The sequence below is a fragment of the Hemibagrus wyckioides genome, linkage group LG29, assembly GCF_019097595.1.
Source record: "Hemibagrus wyckioides isolate EC202008001 linkage group LG29, SWU_Hwy_1.0, whole genome shotgun sequence".
Classification (NCBI taxonomy): Eukaryota; Metazoa; Chordata; class Actinopteri; order Siluriformes; family Bagridae; genus Hemibagrus; species Hemibagrus wyckioides.
The window spans coordinates 17,129,837-17,152,567 of NC_080738.1; the positions used below are offsets into that span (position 1 = coordinate 17,129,837).

Here is a 22,731-nt window from a genome sequence, read left to right on the forward strand (position 1 = left end):
ATGCTGGGGCTGATGGGTAATGTAGTTCTGGGCCTTTCTGTTATAACCTCACTTCCTGTTTGTGGCTGTCTCAAAAGAAAACTGTCAGCTTTCTAGAATCCGGGACATGAAGATAAATGAAGGGGAACAGGTGAATTAAGAAAAATATAGAAGGAAGAAAAGCTTGCAGCTTCCCCCATTAGAGAATAAAGGAGAAAATGGCATGAAGAAAGAATAAAGCAAGAATAAAAAGAAAAAGGAAATGTGGAAGGAAGGAAGGAAGGAAGGAAGGAAGGAAGGAAGGAAGGAAGGAAGGAAGGTAGGAAGGAAGGAAGGAAGGAAGGAAGGATCCAGACTGCCATCTAGCGGAATTAAAAAAAGATCAAAGAAAGATAGAGGAGAAAGAAAGACATGAAGAAAGAAAGAAAGAAAGAAAGAAAGAAAGACAGAAGAATAACAGTAGTTAAGAAATTGGGGGAAGAAAGGAAAAAGAGAAAAAAATAAAGAATGCAAGAAATGACAGAAGTTTCTGAAACATAAAAGAGACAAGAAAGAAAGAAAGAAAGAAAGAAAGAAAGAAAGAAAGAAAGAAAGAAAGAAAGAAAGAAAGAAAAGAGAGAGAGAGAGAGAGAGAGAGAGAGACAGACAGACAGACAGACAGACAGACAGACAGACAGAGAGAGAGACACATGGGGGGGCGACAGAGAGAGGAACAGACAAACAGAGAGAGAGAGACAGAGAGAGAGAGAGAGAGGAACAGACAGAGAGGGAGAGAAAGACAGACAGAGAGAGAGAGAGACAGAGAGAGAGAGAGAGAGAGGAACAGACAGAGAGGGAGAGATAGACAGACAGAGAGAGAGACAGACAGAGAGAGAGACAGAGAGATTGATGTAATAATGGTGAGTGGGAGGAGTCCTCACCCCTTGACGAGCTCAACGACGATGAAGTCGTTTCCGTCTCCGCTGTTGTAGAGGATGAGGCCGTCGGAGGACGTGGTCTTGAACTGGAAGAACAGGTGCATGGAGTAGTAGGCCTGCAGCGTGCTGAGGGACACGTAGCTGGAGCGAGACTTGAAGGTCACGGGGTCAGCGATGATGTTCTTGAAGCCGATCATGGCGTTGAGCTCGCAGTAGTCGATGTCTCCGTTCTTGCACAGGTCGATGTAGGCCATGCCGTTGAACACCAGGCTCTGCAGGTGACCGATGAAGTTGGAGGGAACGGTGGACAGGTGACGCTTCTCAGTGATGATCCCAGTCTCGATGTTGTGGAACTCCAGCTGGGTGTGGTCACCTGGGATCTCACCTTCACACAGGAACACAACAAGGAACCCAGCAAGAACGGTGAGAGACCACTGAGAAACACCTGACTGACCACACTACACTTTATCAGTTAAAAAGAGAGAGAGCAGAAAGAAAGAAAGAAAGAAAGAAAGAAAGAAAGAAAGAAAGAAAGAAAGAAAGAAAGAAAGAAAGAAAATGCAGCCCCCTTAATGGAGGACAAAAAAGAAAGGCAGAATTATGGAAAGGAAAATTGGGAAAATAGGAATAAAGTGAAAGAATTAAAGAAAATGAAAAAATAAAAGAGTCAGAAAAAGGAGAAAGAATAAAGAAGTAGAAAGAATTGGAGGAAATACACAAAAAGAAAGAATTACAAAAAGAAAAATGTGAATAAAAGGAATAAAGTGAAAGAAATAAAGGAAATTAAAGAAAACAAGAATGAAAGAAAAATTAAAGAAAAAGAAAGAAAGAAAGAAAGAAAGAAAGAAAGAAAGAAAGAAAGAAAGAAAGAAAGAAAGAAAGAAAGAAATTTAAATGGAAATAAAAAAAAAGAAAGAATGAAGAGACTGAAAAGAGAAATGAAGAATAAAATAAAGAAAGAATAAACTCCTGAGGCTGGGGTTCAGCTCAGAGACGAATCTCCTTATTACAGCGATATATAAAGAGTCAGATCATTAAAAGGAAATGAAACTGCAGCAGGAAACGGATAAAAAGTCATTAAAGTATAAAAAATGACATTTTAATGAACAGAGCTCATTAATACCACTCCCGCTGTCGTAAAAGTTTTATTTTATTTTTATTTATTTCACTTTATTTATTACTCGGGTTTTACAGAAGCAGAAAAAAAAGAAGACTCTTAGACGCAGACAGCCCTTACAGGATAATTAAAAAAAAAAGAAAAAAGACTGATGTGTGCAGGAGAGACTGTGTGGAAATCAGAATAAAAATGAACAGACAGAGAGAGAGAGAGAGAGAGAGAGACAGAGAGAGAGAGAAAGAGAGAGAGAGAGAGAGAGAGAGAGAGACAGACAGAGAGAGAGAGAGAGAGAGAGAGAGACAGAGAAAGAGAGAGAGACAGACAGACAGAGAATTGAATTTGAAAAAACCTTTATTTACATCTTCTCAGTGAATACCAATAAATAGAGAAAAATGTCAATTAAAGGATGGGGTTAAAAGGTAAATAAATAAATAATTAAGACAGTGTATGTGCAAATTGCAGTTTTTCATCGACAACACAACACAGGGCTCCTCTACAACACCAGGTTCACCAGAGAGAGAGAGAGAGAGAGAGAGAGAGAGACAGACAGACAGACAGACAGAGAGAGAGACAGAGAGAGAGAGAGAGAGAGAGAGAGAGAGAGAGAGAGAGAGACAGACAGACAGAGAGAGAGAGAGAGAGAGAGAGAGAGAGAGAGACAGACAGAGAGAGAGAGAGACAGAGAGAGAGAGAGAGAGAGAGAGAGAGAGAGACAGACAGAGAGAGAGAGAGACAGAGAGAGAGAGAGACAGAGAGAGAGAGAGAGAGAGAGAGAGACAGACAGACAGAGAGAGAGACAGAGAAAGAGAGAGAGAGAGAGAGAGAGAGAGACAGAGAGACAGAGAGAGAGAGAGAGAGACAGACAGAGAGAGAGAGAGAGAGAGAGAGAGAGAGAGAGAGAGAATTAGAGCTAGAGAGAGAGATAGGTAGAGCTACAGAGAGAGAGAGAGAGAGAGAGAGATATGAGAGATGGGAAGGGAAGGGAAGGGAAGGGAAAGGAGAGAGAGGGGGGAAGGGAGAGAGAGAGAAAGAGAGAGGTACAGCTAGAGAGAGAGAGAGAGGAGAAGGCCGTGTGGAGTCAGACTTCTGGGCTTTTTACCTTCGACAGGTTGAAAGTCATCCACAGCCAGCTGCAGACTCCGCCCCCTCCTCATCACTCGCACCGTGTGCCACTCGTTATCGTTCAGGTTCTGTCCAGTGAAGAGCGTCTCTGGCCCTTTACCTGTAGAACAGTCCAGACTCGCATTAACACTCATCCCAGCACACCACGCAGACCAACAGCACAGAGGTCAAAGGTCAAACTGCTCTCATTCATTCCACACCACAAGTCTGAGTCGGACTCGCTGAAGAAATCTGTGTGTGTGTGTGTGTGTGGTCTGTGTGTGTGTGGTCTGTGTGTGTGTGTGGTGTGTGTGTGTGTGTGTGTGTGTGTGTGGTGTGTGTGTGTGGTCTGTGTGTGTGTGTGTGGTGTGTGTGTGTGTGGTCTGTGTGTGTGTGTGTGTGTGGTGTGTGTGTGTGTGGTGTGTGTGTGTGTGTGTGTGTGTGTGTGGTGTGTGTGTGTGGTCTGTGTGTGTGTGTGTGGTGTGTGTGTGTGTGGTCTGTGTGTGTGTGTGGTGTGTGTGTGTGTGGTGTGTGTGTGTGTGGTGTGTGTCTGTGTATGTGTGTGTGTGTGTGGTGTGTGTGTGTGTGGTGTGTGTCTGTGGTGTGTGTGTGTGTGTGGTGTGTGTGTGTGATGTTTGTCTGTGTATGTGTGTGTGTGTGGTGTGTGTGTGTGTGTGGTGTGTGTCTGTGGTGTGTGTGTGTGTGTGTGGTGTGTGTGTGTGTGTGTGTGTGGTGTGTGTGTGTGTGTGTGTGTGTGTGTGTGGTGTGTGTGTGTGTGGTGTGTGTGTGTGTGTGTGGTGTGTGTGTGTGTGTGTGGTGTGTGTGTGTGTGTGTGTGTGTGTGTGTGTGTGTGTGTGTGTGTGGTGTGTGTGTGTGTGTGTGTGTGTGGTCTGTGTGTTTGTGTGTGGTGTGTGTGTGTGTGACAGAAATACAGATATCCAATCCAGGAGGACAAATAAAGACTAAAACAATAAAATAAACAAATAATATAAAAATAAAATAAAATCAGGCAGAAAAAAAACCAAAAGAAATAAAATGAGTCGGAAAAGAGAGAAAATTACAGAAAAAATTAAACAAGGCAGAAAGTTGTACTACTAAGTTGAAAATACTAACAGCCTTGGATGTTAGAAACATCATAAATAAATAAATAAATGAATGAATAAATAAATAAATAAAAAAGTCTGACAAGACAAAAAAAGTAAAAATAAAATAAAAAGGGAAAACAGAATAAAAATAAAGGAGAATGAGGCAGGCAAAAAAAAAAAACAGCCACAGGCAAATAATTCTGGCAATAAATGACAGCAAAATAATAAAAAATATCCAAGGACAAAAAAACAAGAAAAAAATCAAACATATATAAATGTTAATAGTGTAAAAGTAATGTACAAGTAGCTTGTATAATAATAATAATAATAATAATAATAATAATAATAATAATAATAATAATAATAATAATAATAATAATAATAATAATCTGAGGAGTCTGACATTAAAGCTGTTTTTATAATTGAGTATAAATGGTCAGTGCAGTGTAATACCGGGACTGTCCACTGGATGGCAGTAGAGTGTAAGAGTACTCCTCAGCGTGGTGTTGGGGTTTGGATGTGAGCGCGGTGTTGGATAAAAACCCTCAGCATTGTTTATTCATCACACATCCTCCTCAAGCGCTGAATTCTGCGCTTCACAGACCAACTACGAGCCAAGTGTCAACATAACGATACACACATCTCCCAGTCGAGTGTGTGTGTGTTTGTGAGAGAGAGTGTGAGGACACAATCCTGACATGTGAGTGCGATGAATGCAAATATCTTATTCACACACACACACACACACACACACACACACACACACAGAAGCACAAAAGAGAGATTTTAGTAGAACCTCGGCTTTCTTTCTACCTTTTTTTTTTTTCTTTTCCAGAAGCTACATGAGAAGCAAATCTGGGCTGCAGCAGATCCCTGAAGCATTGCAGTATAATCACGCTCATGATCTGGTATTCAGAGGTATTCAAAGAACACCTCACTGTACTGATACTTCTCAAAGACAGAGAGAGAGAGAGAGAGAGAGAGAGAGAGAGAGAGAGAGGGAGGTTCTGTCATTAAACCCAGGTAAAAACACTGATGTCAGCTTCCCACTTCGAAACATCTTTCCATTAGCGAGGAGACAGACTCGCCGGCGATGATGTGACCAGACGGAGCGTTCTGCCAAGTTTACAGCCTCCGTCTCCCCTGACATGGGGAAGAGAGAGCAGCGAGAGCCGCGAGAGCAGCAAGAGCACGGCCCTGACACAGAAAGCCATTTACAGTTCCCCTGTGCTGCCATGAACAGCATCAAAAATGGCATTTCTTTCCTTTTTTCCTCTTCTGGCTAAAGACAAGAGCAACAACAAGAACATGGAGTCCGAACGACTCTGCGTCTCGAGACTGGAAATGGACGACCTGCCCGGCGCCTCGGGACCCGTGTTCGGACAAATGGTCCGAGACGCTCCGACAAAAAGCTTCTGAGACGTTCGTGTCGCTTTGGAGCAAATCGACAGAAAGTGCTGGTGTCATTCAACCGTGCTAGCATTCCACAAAAACCTTTCTCCTGGCAGGAGCTCAAACAAATAAACACACAGGTCAGGAAAATGACACATGTGACGTGAATAAGAAGGAAAACAGATTTATTTCCAGAAGAACTCGGATGCTCGTTAAAAACAATTGACTCCTCCTCATATAAACCATGAGAAACAACATTGTGTTGATCTGCTGGAGAACCTGCTAATGTTCCACTCAGAACTCAGGATAAAGATTTAAGATATTTTAAAATGAGATATTCAAGCTCAGCATTCCAACTTATCATTTTCACCAATTTTCCAACATTCTAAATATGATCATTTATTTACCTGAATTGAATTTTATTTCATTTTAATTGTTTTATTTTATTTATCAATTTAATTGACCAATTTATATTTTTTCCCTTTTATTTATTTATTTTTTTTATTTTCATTGTTTTCATAATGTCCAGTTTTGCAGTAAAAATAATTTTGTTAGTAATAATAATAATAATAATAATAATAATAATAATAGGGACTTGGCATAAATAAAGTTAACAATTTTGAATTGTATTAATTTTTTTCTTTAAATTCTTTATTTTGTGGTCTTTTTTGCACAAATATACATAATTATTGACTGTATTTTGACTAAATAAAAAAAGTTAAAAATAAATAAATAATAAATAAATAAATAAATAAATAAATAAATAAATAAATAGAAAGAACAAACAAGTAGTTAAACAAACAAGCAAATGAATGAATAAATAAATAAATGAATGAATAAATGAATGAATAAATAAATAAATAAATAAATAATAAATAAATAAATAGAAAGAACAAACAAGTAGTTAAACAAACAAGCAAATGAATGAATAAATAAATGAATGAATAAATAAATAAATAAATAAATAAATAAATAAATAAATAAATAAATAAATAAATCAATCAATCAATCAATCAATCAATCAATCAATCAGAGGTGGGAAGTAAAAGAAGTACTAATGGCCTTTGGATGTTGAAAAAGTGATTTCTGAGTGATTTCTAAATTTCAAGGTTGATTCTGGGCATCAGGTGTTAAATGTGGTATATAACACATTTATAACGCATTATAAAGGCAGGGCTTAGTGAAGAATTTATTAGTCAGTATAAAAATTAAATAATACATTTCTAGTGAATTCTCCTGTAGAGTGTGTTGTGGTGCTCTGTGGCCTGCACACAGCTAGCGGTGGGGCTAAGCTTAGCATGATGTCATTAAAGCTAAAAGCACATGCCTGGAGTGTGTGTGTGTGTGGTGAAAAATGCCTTTAATAACAGCACACAGAATGCCTTTAATAACCCGACCTGCACACACAATCCAAATGAAACTCAGTATCGATGACTGTTAGCGTAAACCGGACGCGGCTAATCCCCCGCTATCTCTCTGTGAAATGGAGAAAAGGAAGCGCAGAGCTCAGAGGGAGAACCAAGGTCAGGCAAATCTCCTACAAATACGAACCTTTAGGCTTCCCAGAGTCCCTGCAGCTTCCCCGAGTACACAAAACATGCATCACTGTGATGCTCCAAATCCCGTCGGGGGGCTTGGCGGCCTCGGTGGGCTTACTCCAGTCAACATGTTAATGGCTATTTACCTCCTTTACCCTCCATCTTTCCTGAACGTTCCATGGTGTGGATGCAATGTATATGCAAATCCTTCACAGAGCTCAGTGATGAAACACTCCATCTCTCCGGGGCTGATTTCGCTGCGTAAGCAATACACAGCGGAGGAGAAGAAGGTGATGAAATCCAGAAAGCTTAAGACGTCTCTGATTGGCTCAAGTTCTGCGTGCGTCTTGGTTAAACACGCTCTGTTAATCGAATTAATCTGTAAAAGTAGTCTTCCATTCCGCACCTCTCCGGCTTTCAGCTCCGGATCGATATTAAAAATTTTCTCTCATATCCAGAATCATTTGGCAGATACGACCTCTGACGTGAATTTCCAAGTGCACCCTGCCGCTGCAATATTTATCCATCAAACGCTAGCTACCGAATCGTCGAGTGATATTTCGGAGTAAAGCCTGATGACTGATTTGGATTCTGGAAAAGAAATGGGAATTGAAATGTCGAAGCCGAGCTGCTTTAATCAGGGAAAAAAAAAAACACAACACAGCCATGAAGCCTGCTCTGGCCTGAAGCTAAGAGATAGCTATGAAGTCTGACTGCTACTCCATCAAAGAGGGAAAAAAAGCACCTTATAAAAGAGAGATGAATTACCTGTCAACATTTAATCAATTTTCTTCTTACTCTTATATATATATATATATATATATATATATATATATATATATATATATATATATATATATATATATATATATATATGTGAAATCTGCTAGACCTTGCATCCTTAAAATTGATGTAGACAGTTGAATAATCCTTCTTTGCCAAATCCTTAATTGTATGATCCAACTAACGCAAAATATGTTGCATATTTTATAAGGAAGTAGAACTTCTGACCGATGACCCTGTCCAGGGACGAGCAAGCGCTCCATAAAGCACCTGATTGCCTATAAGGCATAAACCGCAAGCTAGGAAAGAGAGAACCCTGAATAATGGAAGCCATCTTGCTGTATTTTGATTTATTTATTGACGTTTTAAACCATTTCCCTAAAGCACACACGGGTTTTAATTGACAGTGACATGTTCTCGGGTTTGAGTGTAAGATTACCTGCTCCATTCCTGTCACTTGTGACTCGCCCTGATTAGCGAAGCATGTTAATTAGAGCGTAAATGCGCCCTCCAGTCTCGGTTGCTTGTGAATCGTGTTATTACCGCGAGTACTAAAGTGATAAAGCTGTTACATCTGGATAAAGAAATGACAGTAATTAGTCATTGGAACAGCCAGCGCTTTTGTGGAGAAAAGAGCAATTTGGTGCTCAAGTACGATTAATAAACATTTGTAGCACAAACTGCACTTTATTCAGGGTTTCGGTTCCTCCTCTTGACTGGAACAAGCCAGAGGAGCAAAGATCGGGCGTTTGGGTGACACAGCTAGCAGCTCTGCTCCTGATAAGCCACAATGCTAGCTCCTTTTGTCCCCCAGTGAGGTAACAGATGACCAGAAGTAATGTTTGGTCTGGTTTAAACCTGGGTGTGGCTTCTCTCCTTATAGCTTCCTGTACAAGCAAGTCAGCGGTGTGTTTGATGATGTGTGTTTATTTCGCCTCATGCTAATATCGCCGCTCGTAAGATGAAGGTCAGGGAGGAATCTGTTTCTAGGGTGCGACACTAACATTGATTAGTGAAGGCTGTAAAAAGAAAATGGGTCACGCAAGAAAAAGAAACATTATTCACTTCTAGGAAGCCTTGGAAAAGCTTTGTTGTACGAGGCAGTAAAATAAAACACGTAGCAAAGAAAAAGAAAAAGAAGAGAGAGAGAGAGAGAGAGAGAGTAAAAAAAAGGTAGGGGGGTGCTGTGGGGTGAGGAGGGGAGGGGGGAGGGGTGTAGTGGGCCGGAGCTGTTGAGTCACTGGGTATAAAAAACACTGTGAATCATTTGCGACCCCTGAGAAATCATTTATTCATTAGCGAATTGAATAATGAATGGGCCGGCTAACTCTTTACTCCCACTTTCTCTCTCTCTCTCTCTTTCTTGCTCTCTTTCTCGCTTTGTCTTTCCACCTTCAGTCCGTTTGCTTTTCTTTTGCCGTTCGCTGCCTCCATACTTTCTCTCTTTTCCCTCTCTCTCTCTCTCTGTGCTTGGAGAGGCAGGTTAATGAGAATAATAAAATTGCACTCGGTACTTCCTTTCTGCTTCAACAAGCCTCATCAATTTCCAAGCAGCCTGACAGGATAAGGAAAGGCAATGTGAAATGGCGTGAATTGGGGGAAAAAAAGAAGACTGACAAAGGGGAACTCGTGCATCGACAAAACCAAGCCTCTTTTTAAGGCACACGCCAGACTCCGGACTGTTTGGAGTCGGTCATTAGGAACAGAAGGCTGTGACGACTCAGCGGCGGCCATGTTAATCCTCGTCACTCGGCTCCTCTCTCCTTCCCATCCCTACCTACCATTACTAATGAGTACGGCGAGCTAATGAGGCCCAAACCCATCTGCCTGGGGGACCCACAGGCCTGCTCTCAGTTTTTACTGCAGCAGACATCATTAAAAAGGAAATCGACACTAAATTTGAATATTTGAGGTGAAAACGTGGACAACCGTGTTGGTGCTTCCTATTAGTTCAAACGATTTCACCTAATGACTGATTTATTGTGGTGATAAAGATTAAGAACAAAATTATGAGTTAGATTCCTTTTAGAATCAATTAAATGTTATATTTACAGCATTATAATATTTAACACTGAGTAGCAGGATACTTTCGAATTAAGTTTTAGATTTTTTTCACAAATTCTGTATTCAAAAGAGCTTAGCTACTATATCATGATTAGCATAGCTAAGCTTGTGTGTTAAGCTTTTTTATTATGACTTGTCCCCACCCCTGTCCCGTGATTAGATGATTACCTCACTGCGTTCACCTCTTTTTTGTTCCACCTCCATTTCTTTGCTTACTCATCGTTTTCGATTCCTCGTTATGAAGTCTTGCCGATTGTACGGTTGTCAGGAGCTACTGGGACAGTTCCCTGGCAGACCACCAGAGGGAGTCATCATAGCCTGCTTTTTTGTTTGTGTAGTCCCCATGTGTTTTTTGCCACACCCCTCCTATTGTTCCGCTTTCTCGCCATGTCACCTGTTCCATGTTTTGTCCTATATATACATATATACCAGCCCTTTTGTATGTCTTTGTCAGTCATTGTTGTTTGGTAGGCGCTGTTATGTTTCCAGGCTCTCATGTTATCATTACCTTTTTTTAATCAAATGATGTTTTATTTGTCCAGTGTCCTGTATTAGACTTGTTTTGAGTTTTGTTAATAAAGCAACGCTTTAATTTATCCTGCATGTGGGTCTAATAAACTGTGCAAGGGCGATCTCGACTACCACGGGGACCAGGGTTCGATCCCCGCTCCGGGAGGTGTCTCCCGAACTTTACAATGATTTCTCATCAGTTTGTTTATTCCAGTTCTTATTTATTAAACATGTGTATGGACTAAGATGAGGGTTTGGTTCTTGTGTCCTGCTTCTACTCACCAGATATATTGATCCGGATTCATTCGGGATTCGGAAAAGTGCGAGGGCTTAAAACCTCCTCGTTTGCATTTAGTCCCGGATGTTCAGTCACATCAGTGAGAAATATGATTGTTTGAGACCATTTAAATATATACAACAGCAGTATAGAGTTGAGTGCAAAAGTTTTCACCCCCACGGAGCTAAAAATGAACAGACTTTTGCCCAAATCCCTATGTGATGCCTGCAGAGTTATTACAGAGCGTATATTACATTCAGCAAGACCTTTCCTGCTGATTCTCTCACTATTAACACACAGTTTCATTATTTCTGTTACAGCTTTCACACTCAATCGGAGTTCTTTCTTCTTCTTGTTGTTAAATTCATTTGGCAAACCTTTGCACTCAGCTCCTGTGTCTGTAAAAGGTGATAACTCAGCACAATGACGCTTCATATTAAGCGTGGGTCGATCAAAAGAGCGGAACATAAAGCTGGCATTCATACAGAACATGTTTTTCAGACACACATTTATCAGTTCAGGTCATGGTTCAAATGATCTAGAATTGTATAACATGGGTTAAAGAGTATAGAGAGAAGAAACAGGAACGGTCACTTACTGGAGGTACAGTTAATCCTGAAACAGTCTGGATGGGGGAGAACACATGAGATGTAAATTCAGCCTTCAAGGTTACAGCTGCACACATCCAAAAAAGTACATAACCCACCACTCTGGGGACGACCACGCGGGCAGCAGGTCCATTCCCAATGCTCTCCTCCATGCCACCTTACTCACCTTTATATACTGGAGATTAATAATGTTTCAAATAAAGTGGGCAGGGATAATTCATCTGTACAATCCAGTTCAGACATACAGGATTGGTTGCCCTTGAGATCTGAACTTAAAGAACTAGATAAAAATAAAGAACTAGCTCAAAAATAATTGACTAGCTCCTTATTTTGTCTCAAAAACAAACATTATGGCATGGGTCATTTTATTTAATTGTTTTTTTACAATACCAGAACCGTGTGTACCAAAGATTTAAGCATATACATTGCTTTATCACATATCTAGCATGCTAGTCATCGAGATTTACCGCTAGAGACACATTTCATTCATAAGCTAACTGACTTTCCTAGCATCATAGTTAGCATGCTAGGTAGGAATTAGCACTGAACGATATACAAAGTCGGTTTTTGAATACAGCGCTTAGCTACTGAGCGTGAGGAAAAACTGTAATAATACCAATGCTAATTGAAGTTTTGCTAATTGAAGCCATCCTAATTTGGTGGGGTGTGAATTAGCATTATGTTCACCGAATAAATAGCTCATTTGCATGCAGATTGCTGAACAAATAATACAAACACACTTCCTGTAATAGATTTCTTTAATGAACAATTCATTATCTTTGTATTATATTGATTCCTCGTCCTTGGTACGTGATAAAAATGGTTCTGGAATTGGAAACCTGCTTTTTAGAGAGCATTGAGTCATGACCCGGATTCGGTTAAGCCACTTGAATTGTTACTATGATCAGTTTACATCTTTTTATTTTGTTTTCCCCTCATAAACCCAAGATAAGGAATCGTTCCTGGACCGTTCTTCCTCTGAAAGCCTGTGAGAGAGCGGACACACTGCTACAGAAAGGTATGCGTGATGTGCTGCTCTCTCACAGCGGAGGACGGAGCATCAGGAATGACGCCTCGTGGGATAGATTTGGATTTCAAACAGCACAAATCCTCAACAAACATTTTAGGAATGTTTCATGCTTGGAGGGAATACTATACAGTCTACATGCACTAGCAGCAGATTCTGTTTCCCTAAAGTAGTGTAAAAATAGCATAACTCTTAGATGGTTGAGTCATGTTTTTACCAGCTCTAAACTCACATAAAAATAAATAGATACATAAATAAATAAATAAAATAAAGATCCGTAAGAGCTATTATTCTATATAAAACTGATTTGTGTGTATGAGCTCAGTTTGTGATGTCACAAAAGTCCTGAGATATAGTAATTCTTTCATAAAACAGATTTATGGGCAGGGCTTTGTATGAGCTCAGTTTGTGATGTCACAAAATTCTGTGAACCTATCATATCTACGCTGTCATACATCTCTATAATTCTGGTTTATGGGTGGAGCTATGTATGAGCTCAGTTTGTGATCTCACAAAATACTGTGAGCCTATTGTACATCTCTATAAATCTGTTTTATGGGTGGAGCTATGTATGAGCTCAGTTTGTGATGTCACAAACCTCCTGAGATATAGTACTTTTTTTTAAAAGCAGCTTTGAGGGCGGGGCTTTGTATGAGCTCAGTTTGTGATGTCACAAAAGTCCTGAGATATAGTACTTTTTTTTAAAAGCTGGTTTGAGGGCGGGGCTTTGTATGAGCTCAGTTTTTGAAGTCACAAGACTCATCAAGCCTGAGACATTCTACTATATTCTGTAAAGCTAAATTGTGGGCGTGGCTATGTAGGAGCAATCATATCCAACATGCTGTAGTACTTCATTATAAAGAGGTTTCAGGGCTAATAATGAGCTCAGTTTGTGATGTCACGCAACTCTGTGAACCTATCATGTTCGAGCTGTCATATATCTATATTAAAACAATTATTTGTGGGTGGAGCTATGTATGAGCTCCGTTAGTAATATATCAGAATATACAAGACATAGTGTTTCTATGTAACACTGGTGTGTAGGTGGGGCAATGTAGGCGCTCAGTTTCTGATAACTATATGAACCAATCATGTCTAAATTGAGGGGTGGGGCTTATTTGTGATGTCATTTTACTTCCTAACTGCAGTCAAACGAACAGGAAGTACTAATCCTGGTACTAACCTGGTGTCCAAACTTCTGCTTATAACGCTTCTAAACTTTTATTTTACACTTAAGAATCTTATTAATCCTGATGCTAATTTTTAGGAAGCCTCATTTGGGACGTGTTTAAACACATTACTCCAGATTAGGCAGATTTGTCAGCCAATTTACAATGCACCGTTGAGGGAATTAACATCACAACACAATCAGGGAGGTGTTATCCAGGTGTTAGTGCTGTCTAGAGATAACCACGCAGACGACGCTTCAGTTCCGCTCGGGTTTGGAAGCTTAAATGGCTTTTTAAGAAACAGATTTGGACTGGAGAGAAATGGACAAGTTCTGCATTGATCGTGTTAAAATGAGGTAAAGTATAAAAAAGAAAACACTGTCAGGTAAAATCTGCCTTCATACGAGCGGATTCAAGACTATGTTCCATTTGTTTGTTTGTTTGTTTGTTTGTATATATGTTAGCAAAGCCATTTAAGAAAATGTTAAATCAGTGATTTCAGTACTTTGATATTAAACTGATTTATGGGCGGGGCTTCGTTTGAGCTCAGTCACAATACTTTTTGAACCTATCATGTCTGTTCTGTCATACATCATTCTAAAACTGATTTGTGGGCGGGGCTTTGTATGAGCTCAGTTAGTGATGTCACAAGACTTATCAAGCCTGAAACATTCTACTTCTACATACTGTGAAGCTGAATTGTGGGCGTGGCTATGTAGGAGCATATCTGTAGCACTTCAATAACAAACACATTTCGAGGCGGGGCTAAGAAGGGGCTAAGAATGAACTTAGTTTGTGATGTCATGAAACTCTGTGAACCTATCATGTCCGAGCTGTCATATATCTCTATATATAAAAAAGAAGAAAATTGTGGGTGGGGCTAGATATAAGCTTTGTTTGTAACATCTCAGAATTTACAGTCAAGACATCATATGTCTATGTAACACTGAAGTGTAGGCGGGGCACAAAACTACACAAACCAATCTTGTCCGAGGCGTAGTACTTATATATATATAAACCTGACTTGACGGGAGGAGCTATGTTTGAGCTCAGTGGATTGTGGGCGTGGCTATGTAGAAGCAATCATATCTATAGGAAATTAGAGATTTTTTTACTTTTTCTTTTTTTTTTTACCATTTTGGGGGTGGGGCTACGTAAGAGCTGGATGTATGATGTCACATATCCCCTCGTATTGAATAGAAGTGATACAGATCCTTTTATCCGAGTGCTCACAGACTTTACGGGGATTTCTATCACAAACAATTGATTATTTTTCTTTAAAATAGACTTTAGTGTAGTGTTAGTACCTTTATCTTTAGGAAATTGACTAAAAACCTGAAGAACTGCTTCTCCTTAATAAAACATTCTAACGACATTTTTAAAGAGGTTTAAGAAGGAGGGATGAAATCCAGAAAGGAGTAAAGCGACGCAACTTCTGAAAAAAATTATGATTCATCATTTTTGTGCAGTTGACTCATTTATCAGTATCCAGCAGGACGAAGTTTTCTTCCCGTGTCCTGTTGGGTTTAGTAGATAAACCCCGGGAACGAGACAAATGAAAGACAGATTAAAGAAGGTTGTGTTGTTGAGGATTGTGCTGCTCAGAATCAAATATAAGTCCATTTCACCCTTCATTGTGGCATCAACCTCTACGTGTCGTCAACCTCAGCAGAAAAGTGGTCACAAACGGCCAAAAATCCAGCGTCAGCTCTCTCTCTCTCTCTCTCTCTCTCTCTCTCTCTCTCTCTGAGGGAATGCTCTGTTCTCAGGGACGTACATGGGCGTTTGGGAAGTTTTTCAATACCCATCTGATTGACAGCTGGAGTGATAAAAATAATAGACTTTAGATGGAAAACATTAAAGCAATCACAGCGACATGGCTCCAGGAAACTCCTCAGTGCTTCATGGGCAAAACTCTTCCTTGACAACAGGAAGGCAATGAGGCCTGGAGCTCTCTCAAGGTAAAACACATCCCCAGACAGGAATTCTGCCAAGAATCGCTAACAATAAGATCTACGTTGTTTTTTTGTTTTTTTTTTGAGATGAACGAAAAGGCTTTTAAAACAGGTATGCTGTTACAGGAAAATAATCAACAGCGAGGTGATGATGGTGTGTGATGAATGAGTTCCCATAACAGATAACCCAGTGTGTTTTTATTCCTTTTATACCACGTTCTAACACATGGTAATTTTTATCTGTTCATCTCACATTGTCAAACAAACGAGTTACAACTCTCTCTTTCTCTCTCCCTCTTTTTTGTCAGAAGACATAAAGTTACAGCTTCACTTCTGACTGATTCAAAGCTCTGACACTGGAGACCCCTTCCATAAAAGTTAACTAATCTTCATAAAGCAAAACATTTTTCTACATCAAGGATGGAGAAGGATGAGAAGAGAACGCTGTTCTATTGGAATTTTCTGGTTTGAATATAAAGGAGTGATGAAGCACAGGGTTTAGGGATGGATGGAGGTGTATTTGGGAATCAGGATGGAGAAGATTCACAGAGCATTCTCTCTCTCTCTCTCTCTCTCTCTCTCTCTCTCTCGGTATATAGAGTGAGAGCAGTGCTGACGTGCTTTAATGGCCGTGAGTGAAGAGTTGCAGACTTTTTGGCCATTGAAGCTCTTGAAACCACCTCTTCTATATTCTACATAGCAGTGAAATAGAAAAGTAAATGTGTGTGTGTGTGTTTGTGTGTATGTGTGTTTATGGGAGTCTCAAAAAGTCTCAAAATCTGGAGAGCTACTCAAAGGATTTTAAGCATGTTTACATGATATATCCTTATATAACATGGGAATATAGCACAGTATTATCACGGAAATTCAAATGCAGCAACTATAACAGTTTTACACGCTAGTTCATTCAAAATGTCTAAATAAAAGAAAAACAATTTACCCTTTAACTGAGTCGTAACCACGTTGTTTGCTAATTGAGAAGATGTACATCTTTCGGCGCCCCCTTCTGGTGATGTTTTGTTTAAATTCAATGAAGATCTCTTTAAGTCCATGATCAATCTCAATAATCTATATTTTTGGGTTTGATTAAGATGATAAAAAAACGATGGATTCCAATCAACAACTGTATAGATGGTCTATTTTAACCTAAGTGTGAAAAAATGAAATATTAAAACTTAACATCGGTCCAAAATGTGCTGCGTGTGATGTCAATCAGAAATATCACGTCAGATTACGAAGAGCCAGGATTAATGATCATGTCAGATTATAAAGAGCCAGGATTAATGATCACGTCTGATTATGAAGAGCCAGGATTTATTTATCAGGTCAGATTATGAAGAGCCAGGATTAATAATCAGGGCAGATTATGAAGAGCCACCATCAATTATCATGGCAGATTATGAAAAGCCTGGATTAATTATCACGTCAGATTATGAAGAGCCAGGATTATCACCTCAGTTTATGAAGAGTCAGGATTAATTATCGCCTTAGATTGTGAAGAGCCAGGATTAATTATCAGGTCAGATTATGAAAAGCTAGGATTAATTGTTTAGTGTGAAAGCTCAGGTTTACCCGGGGTGTACTAGGACCCAGGGGGAGCTATTTCCTGGGTGTAACCCGGGTTCAGGCTGTAGTAGCTGAACGGATCTAACCGCATCTTGTACTTTAAGGTGAAAATGCGCCAGATTATCTCTTTTTAAGCATCTTTTGGTGAACATTAAGAAGCTCTGATTTTCAGTAAATCATCTCCCCGTTTTGCTTCATTCATTCTCATGCTCTAAAGCCACTGATGTTGTAGAACTGATATGAATTTTGTCCAATTAGTGGAAAAATAAAAAATAAAAACAGGTCTGAACGCCGTGGGCCGTCATTAACGTTCCAGATCTGAGCACGGACATGCAAATCACTTCACATCATATGCATGTCAATAACCAATGATTAGCATTCGGGACACGCAGATCGTTCTTTAACAATGCAGATTAGCCTGACATTTGACACACACGTGACCTGTACTGCAATCCCAGCAGGCAGTGCTGCAATAACTCCTACAATTGAACTGGTAATCCTTTGATCAGCGAGTGGAGGAAGAATCTGGCATTTCTTCACGTTCCTCCACACGGGATCAAAGATTATGATTATTTTCACAGGCTGCATTACAGGATGTTGATTAGCATAATTATTATTCTTCATTGCATTAGAGGATTGGCTGCCAGCATGGCGTGGAAAAGATTGACTGTCTGTATCGGTTAGTCAGGTCTGATTTGGAGATTGGATCGACATGCCGGAAATTTTCTGAGAGGCGTATTTGGCCCTTTATGAGGTCTCTTTCTGGTTAAATGCTACCCACATGCCCATCTGCTTCTGGGCAGCTCTGTAGATTTTGAGACGAATCCCCATGTGCTTGGTCATTAGCTGATTTGACATTTGGTGCTGTATGTAGACTTGAGTGTGTGGACAGCGTAGGCGGCGATACCTAGATTAATAGTCAGGCGGACTCGTCCAGATTCCAGCTCCAGTCGTAGCGTGTCGGCGGAGTCCCGGGACGTTGTGGCCATCAGGACGCCGTACGCTCTTTGCGAACGGAACCTGAGCGTGATGTCCTCGGCCTCGGTGTGCATGGCCAGCGGGAGCTGAATCTTCATGAACTTACTTCCATCGTAGCTAAGGATGGTGGCATCTGTGGATGAAGTGGACAGATTAGCAGTGAATCAAGAAATCAAGCAAGAAAGATCATTCAGTTCATTCAGGGCAAGAAATTCGAGATCCACAGAAACATGACAGATTAGCACCAGGACTTCCTCATCCTGCTGAAGAGAATCCTGGGAATCCTGGGATTTTAAAAATGTTATTTGAAAAGGAAAACATGCTTTCCTTGACATGATGAAGAGGAACAAGGATTTGCTGTTTATTAGGTTCTATGAGAGGGAAAAATAGCTAAATAGATGTTTATTAACCACTTCACTTCTCTTAGCTAGCTAGCTTTTTATTTTTCACACTAATCTCATCTAGTCAAGAATTTGTTGTTTGTTCTAAAGGGTTCCTCTAAAAAGGTTCTCTGTAAGGAAAAATAGCTAGACAGATGTTTACAGTTCAGCTAGCTGTTTTGTTGTTGTTGTTGTTTGTTTGTCTCTTATCTATAATATAACCGATTCCTTTTAAATCTTTTAGATGCTCAAGAACTGTGTTGTTTGTTCTAAAATGTTCTAAAAAGATAGTGGAGTAGTTTATAGCTTATGGTTATTACACACTTTTACACCTCTGTTAGCTAGTTAGCTTTTTATTTCTCACAGTAATCTTATCTAGTCAAGGAATGGTCAAGAATTCATTGTTTGTTCTAACAGGTTTCGTTAAAGAGGTTGTCTGAGAGGAGAAATAGCTAGATAGATGTTTACTACCTACTTTTACAGCTCTGTTGGCTAGCTAGCTGTTTGTTTGTTTATTTGTTTGTTTCTTATCTTTCTTATTTATACTATAACAATAATTCCTTTCAGGTCTTTCAGATGGTCAAGAATTGTGGGGTTTGTTCTAAAACAATCTCTAAAGATAGGTGAGTAGTTTATAGTTTACGGTTATTACCCACTTTTACAGCTCTGTTAGCTAGTTAGCTTTTTATTTCTCACAGTAATCTTATCTAGTCAAGGAATGGTCAAGAATTCATTGTTCGTTCTAAAGGATTTCTTTAAAGAGGTTTTCTGAGAGGAGAAATAGCTAGATAGATGTTTACAGCTCTGTTAGCTAGCTAGCTGTTTGCTTTGTTGTTGTTTGTTTGTCTCGTTTCTATACTCTAACAATTATTCCGTTCAGGTCGTTCAGATGGTCAAAAATTGTGTGGTTTGTTCTAAAATGTTCTAGCTAGCTTTTTATTTCTCACAGTAATCTTATCTCTACTCTAACCCTGGTTTCTTTCAGGTCCTTTAGAGTCAAGGATTCTTTGGCTCTTCTCTCTGAAAGAGCGACAATTTACCAAATGAAAAATCCAAAGATTTCCTGCAGGAATCTAAATTTAACCCTTTTTTAATAAATTGAGATTATTTAATATAATTCTTTACCCGTATCAGTTCTGAAATGTTTCCTTATGTGCAGATGACATCTTACTTAGTCTTTCGCTCTGCACTCGCAGGTCTCTGGGCTGCAAAGGTGCTTAATCCTGCCACCTGAAAAGGCTCTCGGATTCATTCCTGCGTGTGAAGTTTATACGAGGTTTCTGTCTCCAAAAACTTCCAAGTACAAGCCCTTTAGGAAGCTAGAGGCCTTAAGCATCCAAGGAACATAGGGTATTTTTTTTCCCTGTGAGTATTTATCCCGTTTCGTTCCAGTCATTCACTCAGCCAGACATGAAAACAATCCCAGAATACCGAAAAAAACACTCTAGAGGGATTTCTCTCATACACGACAAGCACTTGAGCGGAATTCAATCCGTCGTCTCGGCTATCTTTAATGACGTGTGAGTCAATAACCTGAAAACAAACGGCTTTCTGATTAGAACAAGAGCAAACAAGCAATTGAAGATTTTTCGTTTTTTTTTTCTTTGCTCTGGTCATGTGGGAAAAAAAAATCCTTCACATATATTCGATGTCTACAACCAAGCAAACTCCGTCCCACCTGCAACGACAACGCGTGATGTCACGTGTGATTTGATACATCAGGATTCGAACGTGACAAAAGTCTAAACGGGGCGGCTCTGAGGCATCATCCATAATTCCTCTCATGTCCTAACTCCTGTGCTACATCGAAAGAAATAAGCTCTAAAGCCCAGGAACCTCCTGAGATACCTCTGACTGAATGAAGACAATCAGGAGGTTTCAGGATTGTGTACAGGAGAATGACAGAAAGCTAATAAGAAATCTGTCAGAGGAAAGCTGGATGTTCTCTCGGATTTTCTCCTGGATCTTCTTCTGGATGTTCTCTTGGATCTTCTCCTAGATCTTCTCTTCGTTCTTCTTCTGTATCTTCTCTTGGATCTTCTCCTGGGTCTTCTCCTGGAATTTCTCCAAGCTAAAGCCACTCCAGATTCCAGATGACAGACTTGTTCAGCAAGTCATTTATTTTCCATGACTCTCCAGCCCTTTTCATGAACTCAAATATTATTAAAGAAAAAAAAAAGTCATTATACGTCAGACTTCCAATTTCATCTGGGAAACGTCGGCATGTTTTCTCAGAACAATGTAAACCCATGATTGGAAAACCGTCAAGAAAAGGTCATGCTACTTAACAAATATTTATCCCCCTCTTTTTTATCCATTATTTTCTGGGAAACGTGACAAAACGTGATAAAACCTGACTGAATGTTTTTTCCTCTAAATTTGATGTTTAAATGACAAAGTCATCATAAATGGTTGATTTTTCACACACACACACACACACACACACACACACACACACACACACTTGCCTTGTGTGTACCTCTAATCCCATGTTCTTGGTTTGACACTTTAGCAATGTTGTTTATTGCATAAATGAAAATCAAGCTTAATTCTCGGAAACTCTTGGAACAGCAGTGGAGAATTTCTGAACCTTACTGTAGCTTCCAAAACAGGGTTCCACTTAGTCTGTCCAGATAGATAGATAGATAGATAGGCAGACAGACAGAGAGATAGATCGATAGACAGACAGAGAGATAGACAGATTGATAGACAGACAGACAGACAGACAGACAGACAGACAGATAGATAGATAGATAGATAGATAGATAGATAGATAGATAGATAGATAGATAGATAGATAGATAGATAGATAGGCAGACAGACAGAGAGATAGGCAGACAGACAGAGAGATAGATCGATAGACAGACAGAGAGATAGACAGATTGATAGACAGACAGACAGACAGACAGACAGACAGACAGACAGACAGATAGATAGATAGATAGATAGATAGATAGATAGATAGATAGATAGATAGATAGATAGATAGATAGATAGATAGATAGATAGATAGATAGATAGATAGACAGAGAATCTTCACTGTTCACGTTTTTCCCCTGAAGCCTGCTGTTAAAGAAATCGGTCAGTCTCTGAGTTCGTGGTTCGTCTCATCCGATTAGGGCCAAGGATCCAGCTGTGCTTCTTTAACATTTGGCTACGCAGTGTACACTCCTCCAGTCTCCCTTACAAGGGAAAAGCTGGGGGATAATTAGACGTGACAGGATGAGGGAGGATGTTTGGGATGCAGACGGGAAAACAATCCAGACGGCTTTATTAAAATCGTGATCACTGTATCACTTACTCTCTTTCTCTCTCTCTCTCTCAGTCACATGATACCGTATGCAGTGGTCAGGGTTTGCCGCAGGCCAGAACACCATGCACCGATAACTTTGTTTGATGGTTTCTCAGTCTTTAGTGTAGCAGAAAATCAGGCCACATCGCAACAGCTGGCCTGAAGAGACTCAGAGAAACAAGGGAGATGGAGCGAGTGTGAAAAAGAGTGAGACCCCTGCGTTCCTGCGACACCCACGTGTCTGCTACTGCATGACCAAGCTTATAGAACATAAATGCACAGCGCCAGGTGTGATGAACATCTGGCATGTCCCTGCATTCCTTCTCACTCTGCTGCTGTTAACCAGTGGATCAGGAATATTTGCATACAGATTTACCACAGCACTGTGGAATACTCCACTCTGATTGGCCAGCAGCTCTCCTCGTGAACGTTTCTATAGTAACGTGAATAGATTTGAAATAGGTGACATCGTTGATAGAGGGCAAGAAAGCTGGACATTTTCAGGACAGAGGAGTTTACACTAAACATGATTGGAAAAAAGAGAGGCTGAAACAATAATAATAATAATAATAATAATAATAATAATCTATATCTTGTATTACCATGTTTATTATTTATTTATTTATTCTTTACATTTATTTCAGAATTTATTATTTATAATTATATAATATTGTTGTTCTTTTGGTATAATAATATAATAAAATAACAATAATATATTTCTTATTCATAATTATCATTATTTATTAATTATTATATTATTAATTATTCTTTTATTTTCTTGCTTGGTTTGTTTATTTGCTTAGTGAGAGTAAAATGTTTTAAATTGAGCGTAAAATGTTTCTAAAGACACACACACAGTTTTGGTATTAATGTGATATAAATAATAGTCGCTCTTGGAATAAATAAATTAAAATAAAAATCTGGTCACCTGATATTCCAGAGCACAATATCAGCCAAGGTATTTTTTTCCTTTATTTTTTCCTTCATTACAGA

The 22,731-nt window shown here is 39.5% G+C and overlaps 1 protein-coding gene across 29 annotated transcripts in view; it reads right to left on the reverse strand.

The window, feature by feature from the left end:
• LOC131348884 (neurexin-1a-like) overlaps positions 1-22,731 on the reverse strand; it is a 326,295-nt gene that overhangs the window by 180,686 nt on the left and 122,878 nt on the right. For all 29 annotated transcript variants that reach the window (XM_058384112.1, XM_058384111.1, XM_058384099.1 and 26 more), the window contains 4 exons: positions 17,996-18,199; positions 11,362-11,388; positions 3,113-3,235; positions 900-1,281 (listed from right to left, as the gene is read on the reverse strand). In XM_058384112.1, coding sequence (XP_058240095.1) covers positions 900-1,281; positions 3,113-3,235; positions 11,362-11,388; positions 17,996-18,199 — 736 coding nt within the window. The remainder of the gene's footprint in view (positions 1-899; positions 1,282-3,112; positions 3,236-11,361; positions 11,389-17,995; positions 18,200-22,731) is intronic.